We start from the raw sequence: 22,862 nt of genomic DNA on the forward strand, positions 1-22,862 counted from the left end.
AAATGCAGTTGTTAAAAGTTTTTCATCTTACATTTTCATATGCGTGCAAATACTTTGACCCAGGAAACAATCTTTATATCAAGGATCAAGTTATAGATCAAATTATATCAAAAGAGATCTAATTTTATCCATCGGTATGTAAAATTAAAATTAACGCGATGGTTGGATCATATTTTGTATTATTTGAGTAATATAATTGTACAAATACGTTGTCGCTGCGTATTATTATCTACGATTTTTAACTGAAGGAAGGGATAGACTGCGAAACGCGCGAGACAATTATACAAGAAGAGAGAACGGAGAGAAGAGACATCAGAGTGGCAAATTAGACGAAGGTGCCAACTCAGTCTTTAGAAGAAAGTGTAAAATTATCGAGGTTACCTAGTTCCACATCCACGTTTCGCGTTGATACTACATCGACGATTCGGTCCCACAAAGAAGATAAATTATCTCGATTGAGTAATACCGCTCATCCCCTTCAGCCGTTCTTATCTAAAATAAAAGAATAGAAACGTTAGTAATAAATGTACAATAAAATGAAATGTTCTGGAAAATCGTGAATAAGTAAAAAAAACTTCACATTGTATCGATAGATTTCTGTTGTATCGTGAAAGGAGAAAACGTTCGGGAAGAGAGGGAAGAGACAGCCCGGGATTATTGACCTGCGCGCGTTCTCATCTCGCGAGGATTCACATTTCCGCAAGCTGCTTTTGGCAGTCCACCCTCATTTCGTGGCCCTTGTGGGACGCGTTGCAGGAACTCGGAAAAAGAAACAGCCGGCTGATGGCTTCTGCTAATTTACGGTACCATTAATCACATTCGCCACCTCCATTCTGCTGTCGCTAATTTCGCGCGGTGCGACCGCTGGCAATTTTTCATCTACCGAGACTAAGGTCACACAGCTGGGCGGGAGGGGAAGGCTGTATCCGGAAAGAAAGGGGTTCCTCTTAATTCCCCCATGGAATTCGCGAGCTGAGCATATGCGCCTTTCATATTGGCTTCGACTTAACATATACATTATATACAATATATAGGAATGCTTATATTTAATAGAAAATCGATGTTCTTCTTGATTCTGCTATATCATAAGCACATATACCACATTATGTATTTTTAAAAAAATGTTGATATGCGATAGGTAATGGAAATTTTTAGAATAACGACACATTTGGTGCTTCTTAAGATATTATAAAGACGAAAAATTTTCTGCAATAATAATTTAGTTTTAAAGCAAAGAATTCTTCACATAATTAATATCTTTAATTTAACATTACAATATATAATGTTAAAAATGCACGTCTATTAATATTAGCTTACGTTATTTTAACTCTGTTAAAAAATATAATTAAACTTTTTTTTACATAATTGATATTATTCGTATTATATTCACATATTTTAATATATTCTGTTCTGTGTAATACAGAAAAATATTTTTAAAAATTGAGATTATTTAGCAAAGCTAAAAAATGGCATTCATGATTTTAGTGTTAAAGAACTGTAGAAAAAACGTGTAACTTTGTCGTAAATTGGTTGAGGGCTGTAAGTAGATCCGAAAATCGTTCTCTAGCTCTTCCATCATCCCGAAAGACGTATCGTACTAATTCAACGGAAGTTGTTCGCCCAGCAAAGGGAACTTAGTGTGCCTTCTTTCTTCGCCGCTCCATTTGTTAACAGCGACCGTTAAAATGACGATTATCCGTCCGGACGTAGATTGAACGATGAGTTTCCTTTTTTGACGCTCGGATTATCGTAGGGATTATGTCGTCACCGGGGCCGTGCGAAACAATGGCGAAATGTCAAGTTCAATTTTTCTGCAGATATCCAAGGGGCGCACGTGCTAATGTCATAACGAATTTGCGCTAATTATCCACTCGAAGTGAGCTTTTCAAATGCAATGCACCTCGAAACAATTTAAAAGTAGTTTAATTGTTCGTAATTGTCGGCATTGTTTTCTACTTTCAACATAGGGCAGACGATTTCAGGAATTTTCTCTGTCACTGAACAATTTCCAAGTACCATAAAATCAGATAAAAGCATGTTAGCAGATGTAACTTTGCAGTAACCGAAGAAGACTTTAGCGAAGAAAACTTGAAGATCGTTAAGCGTACAGGAAAGTAGTTTATCGGCTTCGGTTTCAATGTCCATGTGTTGTTTCATTGATTATTTCTACTTTGTCGATTATTTCCTTAATTGGACTTTCAGTAGTTCTAAGAGCTTCTTCACCACAGTTATACAATTACAAAGGCCAGTGCTCGGTCGAACGTGATCGAGTTATTCGATTATCGATCCGAAACGCGCGCGAACACGTCGAACGTTTGGGATAATCCCTAACGATTACCCCGGGAGCTCCCGGGCGATCCTGAAATTATGTGCCGGTAAGAGCTTCTTATTGCGCGGCGACACAAATCTTTAGGGGGCAACGAGTTTCAAAGGATCACATAAATCCATCTGACAGATTCATTCATTTTAAGAGGCCCGTAGGTCCGCAAGACGTCCTCGCAATCCATTTAGCTCACCCACTTTCTGAAATTACAAAGAACGCCGGACGCGACTTTGCGCACGTCGACAAAAAAATTGCCCGTTGTGACGGGAAGAAATACGTTTTGCCGAAGACGATGCAATAAACATTTCCTCGAACGCGATCGATGGGATACAGATATCTCCATGGACGCTGCTGAATCTCTCAGGCTTCCCTTAAATGTCCCGCCGCCGTCGTTTCCGTGACATCCTCGATAGACGCTGCGAGATTCTCGATTGGTCTTTTTATTACATAGCTCGGCGCGTAAGACAAGCGGGACAAGAAACGGCAAGGGGTGGAAAAGCGAGAGGGCGAGGTGAACCAAATTTTTTTTTACGAAAATACATGGGTACTCCCTCGATCGCGGACGAGACTTGTCCTTATCGTTCACTCTCTTTGGCCGTGAATAGAAGCGCCACGGACATTCAGATTTCCCGTATTAGCTAGGGGAATCAAAAGCAATTGCTGAAAAATCCGCAGCCTCAAGACTGAGTCGACTCCTTGAATAGGTTTCTGCACACTTTCTTCCTTCTCCTAGCATGGTCTTCCTTTTCTCGATTTATCTCTCTCCTTCCTATCTTCTTTCAGTCTGCTTTTTCCGCTTCCGGTTGTTGCTTGTAAAGCACTCCTTTCCCTTCGGCGTAGCTCACGATCGGCGAATCTAGAACGAGGAGAAGGAAACCTCGAAAGGTAAGAGTTACAGCAGACGGGAGATCTCTACTTTTCCCTAATATCACGAATCAGTTATTTGTAGAAGTTACACTGAAAAGATCGTATACTAATCTTTCAAACTTCTCTAAGTAATTCTTCTCTTAATCCAGAAATAGCTCGCACCGATTTTACCATTCCCAATGGATTTTCCTTGCAGACTCAGCGATGTAGCAGCTTTTTAATTAAATCCGTTCAAAATAATAAATTAAAATTCTTACGAATAACAACCAGAAGATTGAAATTACAATTTCAAACATTGACACGTAGCTGATTGTTAATAAATTAAAATAAAGCAATAACGTTTTCATGTAAAAGTTGCAACAAAGGGAATTTAAAAGTAAAATTTGAAAACTTCTCTTTATCTAAATGTTTAAAATAAATATAAAGTTATTATTGTTCTTTACTTTTATATATAATAATAAATTACAAACAATAATTATTAAAAGAAATTTTTCTTTTGGTGACACGTAATTCCTTAACTATTTCGCACTGGCATTGTCTTTGCGGGCAATTAACCTGATAATTCCGGTACGCGCGATTCCGCAACGCTTGGAATTTCGGTAGTTGACTATCCGAGAGATTCTCGAGTTAAATATACGGAGGTGGAAGGACGAGGTCGAAGGTTATCGCAATCTCGAGCATTGGCCTTTTGGGCTCAGGACTCTCGTAACTGACAACTTTGCTTTATGTGCGGAAACCTTGTTAATGAATTCAACTAGCGGCTAAATCTGAAATAAACTGTTTAAATAACCAGGTCATCGGGTTGCATTAATTACTTCTTTGAACGAGGAGCACGGTCGCTTTTTTTTACAAGCTTGTTTTTTTATTTATTCTTTCTCTCTAATTTCCTTGTAACCGCTTTCCCTGTACCGGCGAGAAATTCAAGTAACAATTTGCGTTAGAGCCGTGACAACATTTAAGCAGCTTCAAAACGGCCCAGAAACCGTGAGATAATTAATATTCGCCGGCAGCTTCTCGATGGAAAAAGCTGCATAATTTAGACCCCGCATAAAATTATCGCTGACAGCCATGTCGCGTTTGTAACGAGCCGATTAGCATTTTATTCGGGTATTTGTACGCTACACGAAAAGCTTTATCGACAATAAGTCACGATGCTTGAAATAATATCTTAATTCTTAATTATTTTGTACATTATTTTGTTTTATTTATAACTTTTACTTTTTATAACTTTAAGATATATATATATATATATATATTTTAACGGGTTTTATTTATAAGTAACATTCCACAAATGTATATGTATTACATACATTATCTATATAAATAAAAATGTAAATGATTGTTGAGACGGGGAGAGACCGGGAGAGACAGAGAGAAACGGGGAGAGACGGGGAGAGACTGGGAGAGACGGGGAGAGACCGGGAGAGACGGGGAGAGACGGGTAGAGATGGGGAGAGACGGGGAGAGACGGGGAGAGACGGGGAGAGACGGGGAGAGACAGGGAGAGACCGGGAGAGGCGGGGAGAGACCGGGAGAGATCGGGAGAGGCAAAGAATGTTTCTATTGTGTTTAAATTAAGGTAATAAGAAAAATAAAGATTGCTATTATTTTATTGAAAAAAAAACTTATTTAAAACAGTCTTTTTGAATGGATTTCTAAATCCATGGCAGCTTTTAGAAAAAAAAGTTAGAAGTACGTAAATAAATGAATATTAGATTTATTAAAGATAGATAAATGCTTCTTCAAAAATAAAATAAAAAGAGCAACAGTAAAGCAAGGCTCTTGAAAGTTAAACAATGAAAGTAAAGAAAATTTGAAAAAAACGTAGCATAAGAATAGAGAGCCACAGCAACGCGTGGCAGGGCATAGCTAGTAGAATATAATAATAATAATATTTGTATTATTAACTTTACCTAATACATACAAATAGATCTTTTAAGTTTTAGTTATTTTTTAAAAATTATGATTGATATATCTTTTAAATACAAATTTAAAATTGAGATATTTCTTTCTAATTCTAATAATACATATTAAATAAACACACTGCAAAACTCCCGTGAAATTTTTAACGTATAAAGTTAATTTACATATGCAACATATAAATTATTTTTAATGCAGTAACAATTTGCAACTACTTAAGAAAGTTATATGTGGTTAACGAGCATTGTTCAAAAGGCAACATTGAAGGGGTTGAGAGACTAGTGACTATGGGTCACGCAACCTGACAAGGTTCCGTTTTTGAGCCAGAGCAAGAGCGTCGTATAAACTGGCGAAATGTCGCATGTACGCCATGGCGACGCGCCGCGCCGTGATCATGCAACGACCGGAATCGTACTAGTTGTCACGTACAAACAAGCAGTACAGTTCTTGACGTAAAATACGTTTTTATTCGTCACAGAGAACTGCTGGAAAACAAGGACCAGTGAACACACGATGATTTATGCGCATATGGCACTGACATTGTAGAATGATGCCATCGCTCTTTTCTAATTAACTTTTACCATCTATAAAAATTAAACAAATGTAGTACTCTCTAAATTACAATTAGTAGAAAATCACTGAAATCAGTGAAAATACATTGATGTATTTACAAATTGTCAATCAGTGAAATAAATACACTGATCTTTTAGTGATTATACACTAATTCTGAAATAAAAATTACTAAAAGCCAGTGGATACTTACTATTTATCACAGTTATAAGTATACCATTGAAAATTTGTACAAATATACTGATTGCAATTTAGAGAGTACAATATAAGTTTATTTTTTATTTTCTCTGTAAGTCGAATTATATAATTGTACCTCCTTATATATTTTATGTATTATATTAAATATTTTAATTGTTATATATTGTTTTAGTCGATACATTTTTGCATTGTATTAATTTAAGCCTATATAACTTTGTTGGCGTTTTCGAGTTTGTGATTTAAATTCCCGAATTTTTAGAATTATATGCAGTTTTTGGAAATTTAAAACTTTCATAAAATGTTTAACAATATCAATGTTTTAAATAGTAATTTTCTTGTTGACTATATATTCTTCCAATACTATATCAATTTTTATTAATATAAATTTTTATATTAAAATCTGCACTTAAACTACAAGGAATTATAAATTTAAAATGTTATTAATCAGTGTTAATGGGAATTTAGTATATGAAAATTTTAGCATACAAGAATAGATATCTAAAAAGGAATATCTTATTCACAAGTTAAGCATTTTGTTAATACAGATTTTATTACGTTTCCAAATACCGTATGTATTTTTATCAATGTATAAATATTACCTACGGCAATCTAAAACTTATACATTCTTCAAAAAATATCTTATAAAAAATAATTTTCTGACTTTGTAAAAAATCTTAGATATTTTTTAATCAAATCTTGAAGACGTCTTTAAAAAGATGCCTTTAAAACGTCTTTTAGACACGCGTGTAATCTAGATATCTTACAACTTCCTGTCTTCGCTTGTAAGATGAAAAAATTAATCAAACCTTGACTAAGAAACCTCGTCTTTAGAAGGAAGTTTATATCGGTTTTGTCGTTGATTGAACTTCCTAGGACAAGAAAGAACGAGCTAGAGGGGAAAGTTTTGTTGTGAGTATATCTAAAAGGCGTAATGTAGTTAGGTTGAATGACACTGCGATTTCGGGTGCCTCAGACATACTTCGAGGCGCTCTCTCGCATAAAAATGCGATCCCAATCGAAGACTGTGATAACTTTTCGTAAAAATATTTTGTTTCCCATTTGTTCCTCTCTCGCTAGTCATGTAAGTCATATTTTATGACAATTTGCGGCTGGTAGAGTTGCATTTTAATTAAAAAGCTCTCACGGTTACGAAGGGTACTTTACGTGGTTGTTAGAATCCCTGTCGATCGTCCTCACCGAGTCTCTCTCTCGACTGTAATTTTGAGTTACAGAGTCTCTGTAAGTGCTCTTCTCAGATGTATATTGTGCTAATCAGTTTAAAGATGTCGTTGTTGCTATTATTTCTGTTGCTTTTTATTGTGTTTTCTTCATTAAAACTATTGAAGAGGGCTCGACAAAGTTCGACAAAGTTTGTATGCCAACTAAATGTATCTAGAAAAATATATATGTATTATACGTTAGACAATTTTCATACTTTTTATATGACAAAAATTTTTCACGTAGTAAAACTAATTTCATTAAATATTATATAAAATTTTTCCAAGTTATTATCTGTGATTAAAAATTAAAATTTGTTTTTAACTTTTGTCAAAATTCAATAAAAAATTTATCATTAATTACACAAGTTAAACTTATTATTAAAGGATATTGGAAACATTTATCTGGATTAGCTTGTTAAATAAAACATTCTTTTCGTAGAATACTACAGTTCATCTCCTATCGTCGTCACAATTCCCACAATTTCGTTCACATTTCTAGCGATCCCTTTTCAAAATCTCCTTTCAGTACTGCCTGATTTCAGTCAGTCTGAAAAATCCGTGCACCATTATCCGGCCCGAGCAAGACAGCCGCTTCAAAATCCCGTTACAAATCGCTGCACTCCATCCACGAGGATTCAATTGGCGATATTACGAGATCGCTTTGTCGTACTCGTCCACTGAGACTCTGGATTCAGTTAATAAAAAGTCGCCGAGAAGATACGGGATATTTGTCAGGAACGAAAATGAACAAAGTAATCTAACGTTACTTACAAAGAAGCGAATATTATTCCCCCGACTTCTCGTGAAAACTTATTTTATTTCAATGCGTGTTACATTTTATTCTGAAGGGCATTATACATAATCCACTAGAGAAACATTTACATATATATTTTTCTATATTTTTTAGTAAAAAATTACATTTTGATCAACCGTGATTTAATACATTTGCAATAAATTTTAAATTTTGGTTAACTTTACTTTTTTCCATCTCTATCGATCAAAATAACTCTTGACGTTTAATTATAGCACAAGACTTGTTATACTTTAAACGCAGAATTATTTGATTAGCATACAGGCATGATATTATGCGATAAATGAACCAATTTTCAGAGGATTTAGTATATATTGGCAGTTTTAGAGACGCGCGTATCAAGGTTCCTGACTCGGATCACCTCACAGCCGAGCTTTTCTGAGAGATAAGTGGTTATCGACGCCAGCAGTGGATTTTCTAGATGAAAAAATCGTCTCCACCTTATCCCAAGATGTATGAATCGCTTGTTCCGTGCTTCGCAGGCATATCGATATTTCCTTCCCACTTTCGGTCAATGAATATACCATGACAGCCACACGGAAGTTATTTATAGCATGAGTTAACGTAAGCTTTATGGGGTTATTTATTTCATGTACGATGAGGACAATAGATTTGACTGTGTTACTATGCGCGATGCATCAGCTTTGTCAACGTCCTTTCAGTTACATTGTCTCATCGCTTTAAATTTAATTTCGATTCATTGTAATTTCAAACATTGCAAATCATCACACAAATTACTGTACGAAAAAGATCCGTTTCCAGGCAAATATAGTATTATTGCTAATTGGATGTTTAATTGTGCATCAAATAAAAATTTTTACTATCAACAGTACCGAAACAAATTATGAAAAAAACAGAACTTTCTGAATTGAATTATCTACGTTTTTATTGCAATTTGTTGAGTCTATTCGCTGTTTTGCCCCCTACATCCTGCGAGGCTGCAATTCCCTTTTCACGAAACAGGAAGTTTGTACTACAAATTTGTCCTTTCGCGTATGCGTCCGTTTTCACACTATATCATTTACATGCTCTGTGTACACTTGCGCGCTGTGTCTACGCTCACATGGGAAATTCGCGCTTTCACTAGTGTGTCGCGCGTATGTAGCCGAAAGCGTCAGCGTGGCCGAATTAGACTGCTTGTTCATTGACAGGCTCATCCACACTTCCGGTAACTCTCGCGTCTACTAATTAATGCTTATGTGTGCTCCGTCCGGGAACCGTCATCACAAGATCGATAATTCGGCTAATTTGTTAATTATATTAAACTAGCTTTGACATTGACGCTAGTCTGTTAATTTTTATAGCGTACAAAGTTTGTTAGGAAAAAATGTTCCACGGAGAAAATTAAATTTTGATGTAACACTATTATTTGAGCGTCACACTAGGCAATTATAATAAAATTAATTAGTAGAACAAAAATAACTTTCCATAAATGTTACTGAGAAATATTGAAACGTTGAATCACAGCATGTATTATTCATAAGAGTAATAAAATTAATTTCTATTGATTGAAAAGATAAATTTAAATTAATTTATTAAAGTATTATAAATTATCTCTAGATTCAACATTAATCAATTCAGAACTTACAAGTATTTAATTTAGAAATGAATAAAAGCCTTATAATAATTTCGATTTCAATCTTTATTTATCACAAATTTTCCCTCTCAATCATTTTATTCTATTGACGACGATAGAATGAGTGTTTGCAAGCGAAAATTAACTTTTATTCGAAAAATGGAAAACGCATATGTAGCGTGCCCTAGAGTGCTCTTCTCCTCCTAAATCGTTTCTCTCTTCCGGAACGATTTCGTCCCGCGAAATGACATAAGGAACATACTTCGACAGCCTTTCCAGCGGCTGCACCCTTCGCATCTACGTATTTTCGTATCGTGGCGATCCCTTTGATGTTCCCCAGGCAGATGCGGGCTGGGAATAAACGAAAATTGCCGGAAAGGGGTGCAGGACACGAGTGCCCGGTCCCGCGCGACACAGAACATACCATTAAAGATTTCCATTTCGTTGTCAGTTTACATCTTGTCGATGTAATGGCACTATAATGACGTGCCGCAGCATTCGACGAGGCTTGCATATTGGATGGATATCATATCACATTGTATTATTATTACGTGTGCACATATTGATGCACGTGCATGTCGTTAGCGTGACTAGTCGGACGTATACGAGAGCTGACTGTATCCCGGAAATGTCAGTGCCGTCCTTAAACCATAATAATTAATTAGCAAACCGAGCACGCGCGGGATCTATCGGCGTGGCGGAGTTGATATACCGCATCAGCAAGTTTCGCGGGACGTTATTATATCTGAGCGCGAGGATAATTATTTATGTTGATGGTACACCCGTGCCCTCCGTGCATAGCGGAAGTTATCGCGCGACCCGCGCCGTTTTCAGGTGCGGATTGAAAATCTCCGAGGAAAACGCCGTCTGCTTCATTAACACGACCGACAAGTCGCGAAGAAGGGTAGCAGAAGGAAAAGTACGAGATTTCATCTGGACGCGTTCAATAAATGTTGTCGTACCTTCTTGTTTCTCGTACGCGTGTACTATTAACTGCGTTACGTGCTCGCGTTGTAAAATAAATTAGATTTCGAGTGCTGCGGATAAACTGCCATTCCTGTCGCGGCAGCGGAATTTATGGCCGCGAGCCTTAAAGGTGCCACGTTCTGCGTTATTAATGACTGGTTTGTGTTTAATGCGCGACAGACGCGCTCCCGCACGTACTCTTTACAGCACGTATCGATGGAAGATGAAAATGCTATTGGTCGGCCATTGATCTTGCTGGCGGCTTCCACGCGCGACCTCGTGTCTGATTTATTTGACGTGAATAATTTTACTTCGAGCTTGTTGAAAGAGTTCCACATGCATACTTGTCATTTTATTACAATGTTATATTTTTATTACCATTGGATACGGGTTAAATTGTTATTTAAAGAGAGGTGCTGAATGCTTACCGGTCGTCTAAATTGCACGTCACGTGTATTTTATATTTCTAATTAATATAAGCAAAGTTTAGTGAAAAAAATATAAAATAAATGAAAAATGAGTAACATGGATAAAAATTTGACATCTTTCATCTTATGTATGTTGAAAACATTTTAAAAACTAATTACAACTAATATTAATTTTTGATCATAGCTAAGATAATGCAATCATGCAATTTTGTACTTAATTTTTATATTTTTATAAAAGATGGTAAATAAAAAATAACTTAAGTGATACGCATTCGGCAACTCTTCTCTAAATTCCAAGTACGTTATCTAAGTACGTAAGATAGATTTTTAATAAATTGTTAAGACTTTTTTAAACTGGACTTATTATTATTTTTAAAATATATAATTTAGGAAACAAAGTTAATTATATATCAATTTTTCTCTCATAATATTTACTTGAAATTGTACTATACAGTCAACCAAAAATATCTGCTATATAATTGATTACGCTGTTAAATACGACAGCAGCGCGAGACATCTGGAGTAAAATAGCACTTCAGACATCCTAATTAGAGTCGCGAATTCTCAATCATGAACAACGCTCACGTGTGCCAGACATGGTAGATATCGGTCGGAATTAAAACCCTCGGCGTACTAATTAACGTAGATCGGATGTAATTACCAATGCTGAGTGAAGCTAAGTATTATTCTTGGCGTTCTGCCTCTCAAGTGCTTCGCGAAAATAGCGCGTTGGAAATCAATCACTCGCATCTCTATACATGCGCTAATTTGGTATCCCTGATTGTCTTACACCCTCGACGTTGCAGACGCGCCTGCAGGTGAAAACATCGAGAAAGTCTGATGTAAAATAATAATTTTAAAAAAGAAAGCTAGAAAATAGATATGTCAAATTGTCGGTACGACAAAGGTCGGTAAGAACGTATATACGTAGGTCTCTCTCTCTCTCTCTCCGTAATATCAAATATTCCGCTTTCGTGAAATCCGGATATCATTCGGTCGTATCTCGGCGGCAGTCCCGTCACGTGATACACATCGAGAAAAATCTGATAGGAGGAACAGAATAGAATAAGATGCGGTGTATCGCATAGATATCCCGCGGCTAGAGGTTTCGCTGCAGGAAGTAGCAGTGCAAAGAGTCGGTATGCACTCTATAAATGTATACCGGTGTTGGTTCCGAGAGAGGAAATAAGAATGAACTATACGTACGCGGCGTTTCGTACTACGGATCGGATTGGGGACGAGAATTTTTCGAAACTCGAAACTTTCAAGCTCCTCTAAAGAAGACGCGAAGTCTCGCGTTAACTCCTTATGCGAGTTTAGAACGCTGCGTGTGCCGCGTGCGTGCGTAACGATTACTTCCGTTGAGAGACCGCGGCGTGTGGCATCATCATCTGGCGTTCTATTAATCTAGATCTGTAACCACGGCGTGCGGTTTGTGTATCGCAATGATACAAGGCACCGGGTTTCTCCGTTTCTCCGTCGTAGTCGGCAACGACCTTACGTTTCTCTATCACGATATTAATGGGATGTTGTTTCTGTCAGAAACGAGAAACTATGAGACAGAACGCCGTTAAGTAAATATAATCCTCGCTCATGACGCATGCGGAATTTCGTTTTAGAATGCGCGAGAATATATCCCGGATGTATGACGAGCCCCGGCGTACATGATTGATATTTTAAGCGTCAAGTTTGCTACGTACATATTTTCTGTTGCGTGCTTAGAGCTTTGTATTTACTACAAAGCCTTTTATTTTTGCTAGAAAATGACGTGGGGTAAAATCCATATAACACATTAAGAATACGAAATAAACAATTGTAATTATTCCGTTTCAATAAAAAAAAAAAAAAATCCCAAAGAATAAACTAAGTTTCTTCAAGAAGCTGTCTATAAAACTACAAAAGATGAATCATCTTTGTAAAGCTGAAGCTTCACTTCAATGTTGCTGAATTATTAAGATGTATAATCATTAATATGTAATTAATGTTTTCTTTTCTAGGCGCATGTCTTTTATGTCAATTGATTTATTTCTGGGCTACGCGTTTGACGCTGTCTCATAATATTTAACGCAGTTTTCAAAGTAGCTAAGAGAAAGATTGAATTCATTACTTGTAATATATAGGAGGGAGTTGCGGAGGGTAGTTTGTCGCCTATATTGGCACTTTCTATAAGTACGTTTAATCCTATTATCGGCTAACGATTGTGGACGGTCATAGTTGTCTTAACTTGTCTAATTATCAGTGCCCAACTTGTTGCTCGCAAACTGAGCAGAACAATAGTTGCTCAACAAGGTGCGGCTAGTTATCAAAGTTTACTAGGATTCCGCCTTTGAGGGTCCAATTAGTCGGCAAGCTATGTAAATTTCAGGTACTTACCTGTCGTGGATAGCTCCAAGTCCGATAATAACGAATTAGATACGAAACAACCAAATATTTGCATATATATTATATAATACGCATAACAGTATATTCGCAGAGGTTGCTGAAGCTGTTTGATATTATGATTTACAAATATCTGAAATATAAAAGAAATCAAACGTACATAAAGTGTATTGTAATGTAATAAAGATAAAATATAACTTTTACGATAACGCAGTTTTTTTGAGATAAATTATTTATATCGTATTATTAACTTGCAATACAAGCAGCTTGACATTCTTACTGTCTTGCATTTACAAAGAATTTTTTAAAATTTGAATTTATTCTCTCTTTCAACGTGCAGCTTTGAATACTACTTTACATATCATTTAAATGATAAAAATAATATCAAATGCGTTAGTCCAAAGGCAAAGTACGTATCTCCAAGTGTCACAAAAAAAAGATAGCCATCCCACGAACCTTTAACATTATCCTCCTGTCACTTGATCGCGTCGTCCGTAACTTACGACTGCGATCTCCGGACGTCGCATCGCGAATCGACACCGTATTGCATGCCCGGGGGGCTATCGTCGTTACGGAAGGCGATCTGCAATTACTGGATATTAGCTACCTCCATTGGCAATCTGTGCGATCGGAATGCTTTCATTAATACCAGGAGAATGTAGTTATTTAGGGTGGCACGTACAGCAGAGGCTTACGCAGAGATGTGATTTACGAGCCATCTCACCGGCTCTAATATAGAAATAGATGAACTGATCGCGGCTTTCTCGACATAACGCCCCGCAGGTTGCGGAAAGGGAGAAGGCAGGAGCGAAGAGAAGGAGAGGGGGGGGGGGAAAGAAGAATCGCTCGGGTTTTATCTCGCCTCGGGTGTAAAACAATCTCGCAACGGAGCTTCATCCGGCTTCTCTCAGCTATGCGCGGTGCCGATAGCGATATCTCCCCGCTTGATTCATTAGCGTGGACAGTAATTAAGGTTGCTGTTGGGCGTGCAAGGAGCGCAAAAGTCCCCGTGCGAAGTATAACCGATCGTTTTGCCCGATCGCGCGACCGATAACGCCAAGATCGATTGGAGTGGACGGACGGATCGGAGAGTGGATGTCCGATCGCGATTTATGGCGCCGCCACGTTATACGCGGCGCGGCTCCTTCGCGCGATAAATCTCGCGCTAAAGAAATACAGCGGGAACTCGATTATATTATTAAAATTGCGGCAATGAATCGCGTGTCAATTCCGCGTGCAATTGAGGTAACGGGCGAAGATAAGCGTCTCACCGTGACGACTTAATCGATTAGGAGTGCGCGGCGTTGCTTTCACATACTAGTATCGCGTACGTCCGTAATAACGGAGCGCAGCAGCCGTTTAATGTCGTAGAGATAAATTGTCGAGTAATATATCGTGAAGAGGTTCTCCCCCCCTTTTTTTCCGTGTGAAACGTAACGCGCGGGACGTAACGAAGCGAGTAATACAAGATACGTAAACTGAATTCACGGCGGCCGGGGTGAATTACCCAGAAACCCGTCGTGATTGCGCGACCCTAAAAGTTAAATTAGATCTCACCCCCGGGGGATGAAGAATCTGCTCACGTGGACCGCGAGTCGCGCGGTAAAGAAACTCGTCGAGTTATTACCGCCATAATCTAGCGTACTAAAAGTTCCCGCTGTCCCTTGGGGTACGAAATAAAGCTTACGAATGGACACGTACACGCCGTAACGTTCGGAATGATCCTCGAAGGGTGCATTTACATACATTACTAAGTGCTTTTTATTTGAAGTACTTTCTTTGAAGAATCGCCCCGATCTCTCTCGCGCGCGATCGTCTCGTTACGTACACGCCATTGAACGAGCAGGTGACGTATTTTCGGCGCGATATCACGAGGGGGAGGACAGTAACATGTCGGTGAAATTAAATGGAAACAATTTTATACGTCAATTAATGCGCGCGGTAATGAGATCGCGCGATTCCGTCATTAATTGTCTCCAATTAGCAGTACCGGAGCGCCAGAGCCGACGATACTTAATTGCACGTAGAAACAGCGGATCAAAGTTCTTTGCGGACCGATGCGTAAAATGTACGCTTATAATTTAATTTCATTCCACGGGAAGCGATGAGGAATAACGATCGCGTCGCACCGAACCGTTATCCGGGCGCCGTCGCCGCCGCTGCTGCGAGAGACGGCTGCGTTTCCACTCGGAGTTTCCACAATTACGAGCAACGACGGGCGAGCAGGCGGATAGTTAAATAAGAGGATCTCTCTCCAAGTAATGGCAGATAACCAAAGCGCGAAGTTTGCAAGCGCGGAGTTACCAGCGACGGACGCGGAGTCGTCTGTCACCTCCCCCGGAACTTCTTCCCGCTAATGGCACCGCGTGGCAGCGTTAAAGCGGGAGTTGGTGTCGCGTACTTTATGAAACGACATCGCGACGCTTAACGTCAGCGGCGGTCGTTAATCGAGCAAGAAACCATCTAATTATTCCATTTGAGCGGGCGTATTTCCCGAAACAGCGGCCGCAAGAAGGAGCGGTGCCGTTGCCGCGATTCGCTTTGCATTGGTTAAAATTAAATGGCACGGTCGCTGCTCGATGATTAATTCAATACGTGTGCGAAATCGTCACACAAGGCGCGCCACTGCAAACCCGTTAGATTCTGATGCAGATTTATTATAAAGTTAAAGAATATTCTATATAGTAAAAAACTAGGCGAGGCAAATTGTTCCCTCAGATGTGTTCTTTTCACGCAAAAAGAAATTTTTTTTCTTTTTTCCAGAGGCCCTTTTTCGATTTCAATTACCTGACTTTATTTAATACAAAACTTGATGAAAGAAGAAACTTTTTACACCAATTTAGCATAGCAAGATAAATCACTATGAAAAAATATGAAGAAATAGAGAACTGCTTGTTTATTAATCAACGCCTTAAAATACTTGTATAATTTTATTAACAAATTACGGATTAATTATATATATTATACGATCAAAAAATGGCGTTCTTCTTTGCCTAATTATTTAATTCACATTATCGGTCATAATTTCATTTTTTATTGTTTACATATAACATTAATTATTAATGCTTTTCTTCGGCTTTAAAAATCTTAGCAACTAATTAAAGGTTGCTTATTGTTAGCTGAGCGCGCTAGGATTTTGAGATTACGTTGTACATATTATCTTAATGAAGCACTTACCGTTTATCGGTGTAGCTGGCCTTTTGCTTCTTACTTAGAAGGATAATGAGGTGGATTATGGATTCGGAAGTTTGCCAGGCGTAATTTTCGCCAAGTGTAAAATATGCGCAAGTACGAGACGATTCTCGTTTGAATCTCTTCCATCGTTTATTTCTATTCACAGTCAATAAATTAACACTTATCATTGGAAATCATTATGAGAACCGAGAGACGATGAGAATCGTGTGTAATTCGTGTGTGTGTGTGTGTGTGTGTGTGTGTGTGTGTGTGTGTGTGTGTGTGTGTGTGTAAGATCATCTATAAACCCCGCAATTAATCAATAAATACAAAATCAGCTTATAAAAAGGTACGACGATGCGCGCTAATTCGCGGTCGCGACTCGCCGTTTCTCTCTCTAAATCTGTTGTGTTTCTTTTATCGTTTTATTATTTTATGTACATTATATTCGTTAATCACGCGAGAAGAATGGACTAGACCGCTACATAAACGCTTAATTTCATTCGACCCTTCGTGGCGTGGCCGCGCTTCGTGGCGTGTGTTCTCGATCGACGAATATTAAATTTATCTAAGCGATCGCTTCGCCGTTTCGAGGGGCGCGGGGGCGAGGGGATCGTGCAAGGCGACGCCATAGGCCTTCTTTTGTCAACGACTCGCTTCTCCCTTAAGGTACGCTTAAAATTATCTATTTCGATTATTCTGCGCCTTGGGTCTACGATTAGAATGAATTTACATCAAATGCTGCGTGTAATTTTTTTTTCTCCCGAGCTAAATAAAATCACTATCGTGTCTATTCGTACTCTCATAAACTCGTTACTAAATTTAACATCACGTCGACCCTCTCGCCTTTTTTATTCTCTCTCTCTCTCTCTCGCTCTCTCTCACAGCGCCTCTCTATCGCACATATACGCACACATAGACGCACATGCACACAATTTTCAATCATTCCTCTCATCCTTCGCTGTTTCAACCCTCCCTTTAATAACAATCACTTCACTCATTCTCCGCACATGTTGGTACTCTCGATGGAACGGATAAACTAGCAGAAATCACCGAAATCGACGTACCGTTTATCGGAAACGTCCTCCCGGCGCCTCTCCTTCGGATCGTCGGATCATCGCACAAACTCGATAAAAAAAGTGCCCGCTGATGGAGCTTACTCGCGGACGGGACGCGACGTAAATCCCGATATTGCGAAACTTCGGTCTCGGCACGAAAATCGCACGCTGCAGCCGCGATCGAGCGTTAATCGCATTAATCAATCTCGACGTCGATAAAAGCAACTTGCAACTACTCGTTCGGTCTAATCACAGTCGATTTTCGGGCCGATTTTCGGATATCTCCATTGTCGCTCCTTCAAATTCATTCCCCGCGGTGTGATTGTAGTAGCGCGATGAAGTTGGAGAAGAAGCACGCTCTACGTTACGTGGATGATGATTATTTGTGTAAAAAGTGTACGCGTGTGTCGTGCGAAATGCTTTCGATAGGCTCTTATCGCGATAACATACTTCAGATACGATAAATACTACGGTTCCACGGTTTCCACAATCTTGAACTAGCGATCAATTTAACTCGTATGGATCGTCACGAAGTATTGGCTCACTTCCAGTACATGTCAATTCGTGTTATCTCTCCAAATTACAATCAATAAAAAATCAGTGAAATCAATGAAAATACACTGATATTTTTGTACACTTAAACTTGTCACTGATTGCAATTTAGAAAGACAATTTATTCACTCATGTGCCTCTAAAGAGATACTTTGCGATTAATATCTTCGGATCATCTAATTATAAAATGATAGAAACCGTGAGTGGTCTACGTTTTTAGATACTTCTTCGATTAATCTGTCCAATATGAGACTTTAGCATATTTATCGTAGTATGGCATCGCGATAAACTCTTTAATATCGCCGATCGCTTCCGCGTGCTATCCGCCGATATTGTTTCGCTCGTTCGTTCATTCGCGGCGGGCGCGCGTGTACTTTATTTCCTTTTCCCTTCAATTTTAATTAATAATGCGCTCGTCGCTGCGTCTCGTAACAGCTAAAATTATTACTTAAGATTTATTATTATCCATCGGGCTTCTCGGCTCCTCCCGTAACACCCATTCTCTGATTGCGCTCCCGCGTCTCATAAATTCATCTATGATTTTACACTATACAAGAGATGTACATAAGATCCAACGGTACGATATAATGTGTACATATCGCGTATATATAGCCTATAGTCTTAAGTTTTGGCAAACGGGCAAGGTCAATACAAAACATCGTTAAATCCTACGCGTAAAATTATTTATATGTACATACAAAATCTCTGTAACTTTCAACGTTTTCTTCCTCCCGTGGCGTGGTCAATATACACACATGTACATGGGTTTACCATCGTGTCGAAGAACTGACGAGTCGCATCGACGATGGGGGATTGTCGGTCGTTAAAACAGTAAGCAAAGTCCGAGTGACGAATGCAGCGAATGTTTTAATCGGCGCCGCTAGACTATGGAGACTTCGGGCGTTCTCGCTACTCCGTACAAAATTATATATGCGAACGTATATGAAAAGTATTATAAGTAGAAGATACTTCCTCGTGAGTCGACGCGCTCGTATAATCGGGCTTTATTGAAAGGTCGCGTAAATTCAGCTAAGTAAGTGAAAAACGCTCGTAAGGCATCCTGTGATAATTCGCATTTCTCTACTACTGTTTAATAAGATGGATCCTCACGAGTTTGCGCGCCGTATTGTATAAGCGAAAAATTGTCGCGAGTGTCTCGGGACGATTTTCGTAAAACTTCGTCTCGTTTGCGCACGGTTACGCGCACACGCGTCACTTCCTAGTGACGTGATCAAACGGGCGGTACAAAAAAAAAAGCGAGGTCCAAAATATACAAGATAAGAGATCGCCGTTAAACGAGAGACGAGAACTCGATAACGGTGTGGCAGTTTTTGACGAAGCTCGTCGGGCGAACTATATAGCATTTGCTGTGATTAATCGCGAGGTCGTCCCGGACGAAGATGAAACCGACAGATAGTATCGAACGCGAAATCAAAACTAACGGACGCATAACGTTATATTGGATCTTCGTTCGTGCCTTTTTTCCTCTCCTTTTTTTTTCCTTTTTACACTTATTGTACGTAATGGCGATGAATCGCGACGACGAATCGTGCAACGCAAATTACGGTCGCCGGCCGTTGTTACTTCTTCTCTCTTTTACGTATTCGACCTTTAATCGATCGTTATATTGCTACCGTATCACATAGTATTTGCTTATTATTAATTACACGGCTATACGTAGGCGCGATGTGACTTGGCGGTTTCGAGATGCCGAGCGCTTATTCGAGATGCATCTCGGTTCGGACCGAAACGCGGACGTAAACGCGAAGAACTTTGCCGATGCTCCGGGGAGCCCTTGTTACAACTGCTAAAATTTCACTGAATTCTTGTGTCAGTTCTTCCCATCGCGTAACCAAAGGGTAACAAAATGTTTCCTTTCCGACATTAATATCGGGAAGGTGTTACATCGAGAGACATTAGAATTTCCATTCGCGCCCGTGACAGAAATTTCAAATAAAGTGAGTGACCCTCGGTACTTTGCCAACAACAATAACAGGAAATGAGATATTGCTTTTGCGAGATATATTTCAAATCGAGATGCGATTGAGCGCGCGATAGTCATCGCAACGAGCGGACATGGTGGCAAATGTCAATTATTTATTATCTATCGTTAGCAATTTCGTCAGAACTGCTTTTATTCTGCGAGTTATCCGAAATGGAAGAAACATTGTCAAGTACGCTCGTCAAGATCGCTATTATTCGGAAGTATTACATCTTTCGTTGGATATAAAGTGTTTGAGATAATTATTGATCTCGATATTGCTCGATATCTCGTGGACGAATCATAGCCTGAAGACGATCGTGTAAATCCTTTTTGAATTTGAACTAAGGCCGCTCCAGTGTCGCTTAATTGCACGAGTCTCTTATTTTCGTATGTCTTACCTTCGACCTAAGATCGCACCGCAAATCGGCCGGTCTTCTGGCGATTTATGCCGTTTTTCTTATTGATAACTCCCGTCGTTGCTCTGACTCTTGCTACCGCTCTGAGAAGTCGGCGACGCTCTGCTGAAACTACCGAAGTTCTTGGTCGGCGAGTCCGACACGGCGCTGGCGGTTGCAAGTACTTTGTCCCTGGGCGGAGGCGCCGAGCTAATGCTGGACGAGCTGACACCGGAGTCGCTGGACTTCTCGCTGAGGCAACCGCGCTGGCTGAGGCCGGTGACATTGCCGGTGCCCTCAAGGCCGAGATCATTAGTACCACCGACCATGTACTTGACCATACCGCCCAATTTCTGGCCGCCTTCGCAGGCGTCCTCGATCACCACCGTCTCACCAAAGTTGCCCCTCTTCGCAATGTATCGCACGTTGCCACCCCGCAGTAACGGCGATTTTTCAAACTGATTCTCTTTCTGGCCGGTTACCGAGCTGGTGATCGGTATGTTGGGATGAAAGTCATCTTTTGGATCGGTCAGACCGTCGTCTGTAGCACCAGTACCGCTGGTGTTCTTCGTTACCGCCGTCGCGCCGTCCAGATTGTTCTCCCTTGACAGCTTCGACGACGTCGTGGTCGATTCCGGGCTGATGGTCCGTCGACTGGTGGTATTCTTGTGCGCATCGTAGCAGCCGGAGTCCCGTGGGAACTGGCGTCGGTTAAATGGCGAACAGTGGCCAGACGTCTGGCCGGAGGTTAAAACCAAACGACTGACCTCGTCGCCCTCCGAACTCGAGGCCAGGTCACCCTCGCTACCCGCTGTAATAAGGCGGAAAGAAGACGCACGCGGGCGTGAGATTTCGTGCCCGATTCAATAAGTTATTAGCAGATTTTAACTAATGTACGCAAATAAATCAATATATTACTACGTCCGTATGATATACTTTTACAACGCTCTCTCTTTAAATATTTACATTTTGGAAAGCAAATAAAAACAGAGTGAAAAGTTAAATAAGTTCAAATATCAAAAGTAAAATCAAATAAAGCAAAATAAAATATAAAGTAAAATAAAAAGAAAAAAATTTAGACGAAACTACTTATTTTCATATCTTGCAGTTTTTAAAGAGAGAGCAAGGTTTAGCAGCTTAAGTTATTATACTCTTAATCTCCTTTGCATCAAGAATAATGAGAGAGCTAACCCACTTATGTGAAATTACAACGCGATTTTAAAGATGTATAACTTGTGTATTAATTGTAACATGATATATGCAGCAAACAAATAGCAACGATGATGAAAAGGGCTTTGGGGAGATGTGAATAATACATAAGTAGCCGTTGCGTTCGGTATACTCACACTGAAGATCGTGTAGGAGTTGCACAGCGGTGAGTATCTTGGCACGATGCTCGGCTTGATGTATACGCAAATAGTCCAGATCCGCCGCTTCTAACTCCCTGAAGAGCTCTAGATCCTCGTATCCGTTCAGCACAAAAACTGGAATATGTTCCTGCGCGAGCGCAACATTCATCTTTGAGACGATACTTCCATCTTAACAGAGCTTCGAGTAGTTCACTTGTACAATGAAATGCGCTCGCAGTTTAATATACTTGGAAGAAGCTTACGGAATTCTTATAAAATTATCCTTAAGAAGCTTACGGAATTCTCGTCTCAGCAACATTTCTCATACTCTGATTGGAAAGCGTCGAACTAAATGTTATATCTTCGTGATTTGGATAATGCATTGAAATTGATATAATCTCAAATAAAAAGTAAATTTCAGAGAGAAATGAAAAATGTTTTCTTTTTCCGTGATGTCCTTTCTGTCAATGAGTTCTGTTTTCTTTCATTTAGTCGACTTACAAAAGTCGTGCGTAAAGAAAAAATTGTTCTCTGCGAAATATATGATGAGACTATGTCTAAGGGATAAGACGAAAGATCTCAGTGAGCTTGATTTAGTAGGAAGGGGCATCGTAATTACGACAAGTTCACTTCAAAGAATTTAAAGTACCTCGCGACCTCTTAGTTGTTCAATAATCAAACATTTCAGACGGACTGTATAGTTATGGGAGATTTAACGATCTCGAGCAATCAGCCGAGAAGAGGATCTTCATCCGCTGATATAATTCTCACAGAGGACTATTCGGGCTTCAATTACTTAAGTGTATACTGGGACGGTGAAAAGACGCACACGAATCTGAGACGCTCATTAAACGATCGATTATAGCGGCTTAATTAAGTGGCACGGCTTCCTGAATCGGAAACGACGTTTCCGGTACAGCGACTCCTCGCCCTATCATTTCGTCCCATCCCTTCCTGTCGCTTCCGTACCTTCGACTCTGGAGACTGTGAGACACGCCTCTTGACAGTGAATCATCACGATAAAGTCGCTGAATCTACCGCCGAATTGCGAGACTATACATAATATTCAAGGGAACTACTTGATGTGCTTTT

The 22,862-nt window shown here is 39.4% G+C and overlaps 1 protein-coding gene across 1 annotated transcript in view; it reads right to left on the bottom strand.

Annotated features, from left to right (window-relative positions):
* Positions 1 to 16,557: 16,557 nt before the first annotated feature.
* The window catches only part of LOC105834137, a 70,624-nt gene continuing 64,319 nt past the window's right edge, over positions 16,558 to 22,862 (bottom strand). Inside the window, exons 13-14 of the mRNA XM_036289089.1 lie at positions 21,768 to 21,918; positions 16,558 to 21,232 (exon numbers count right to left, since the gene is read on the bottom strand). Of these exons, the coding sequence (XP_036144982.1) occupies positions 20,484 to 21,232; positions 21,768 to 21,918 (900 nt within the window). The 3' untranslated portion in view covers positions 16,558 to 20,483. The remainder of the gene's footprint in view (positions 21,233 to 21,767; positions 21,919 to 22,862) is intronic.

The sequence above is a fragment of the Monomorium pharaonis genome, chromosome 6, assembly GCF_013373865.1.
Source record: "Monomorium pharaonis isolate MP-MQ-018 chromosome 6, ASM1337386v2, whole genome shotgun sequence".
Lineage (NCBI taxonomy): Eukaryota > Metazoa > Arthropoda > Insecta > Hymenoptera > Formicidae > Monomorium > Monomorium pharaonis.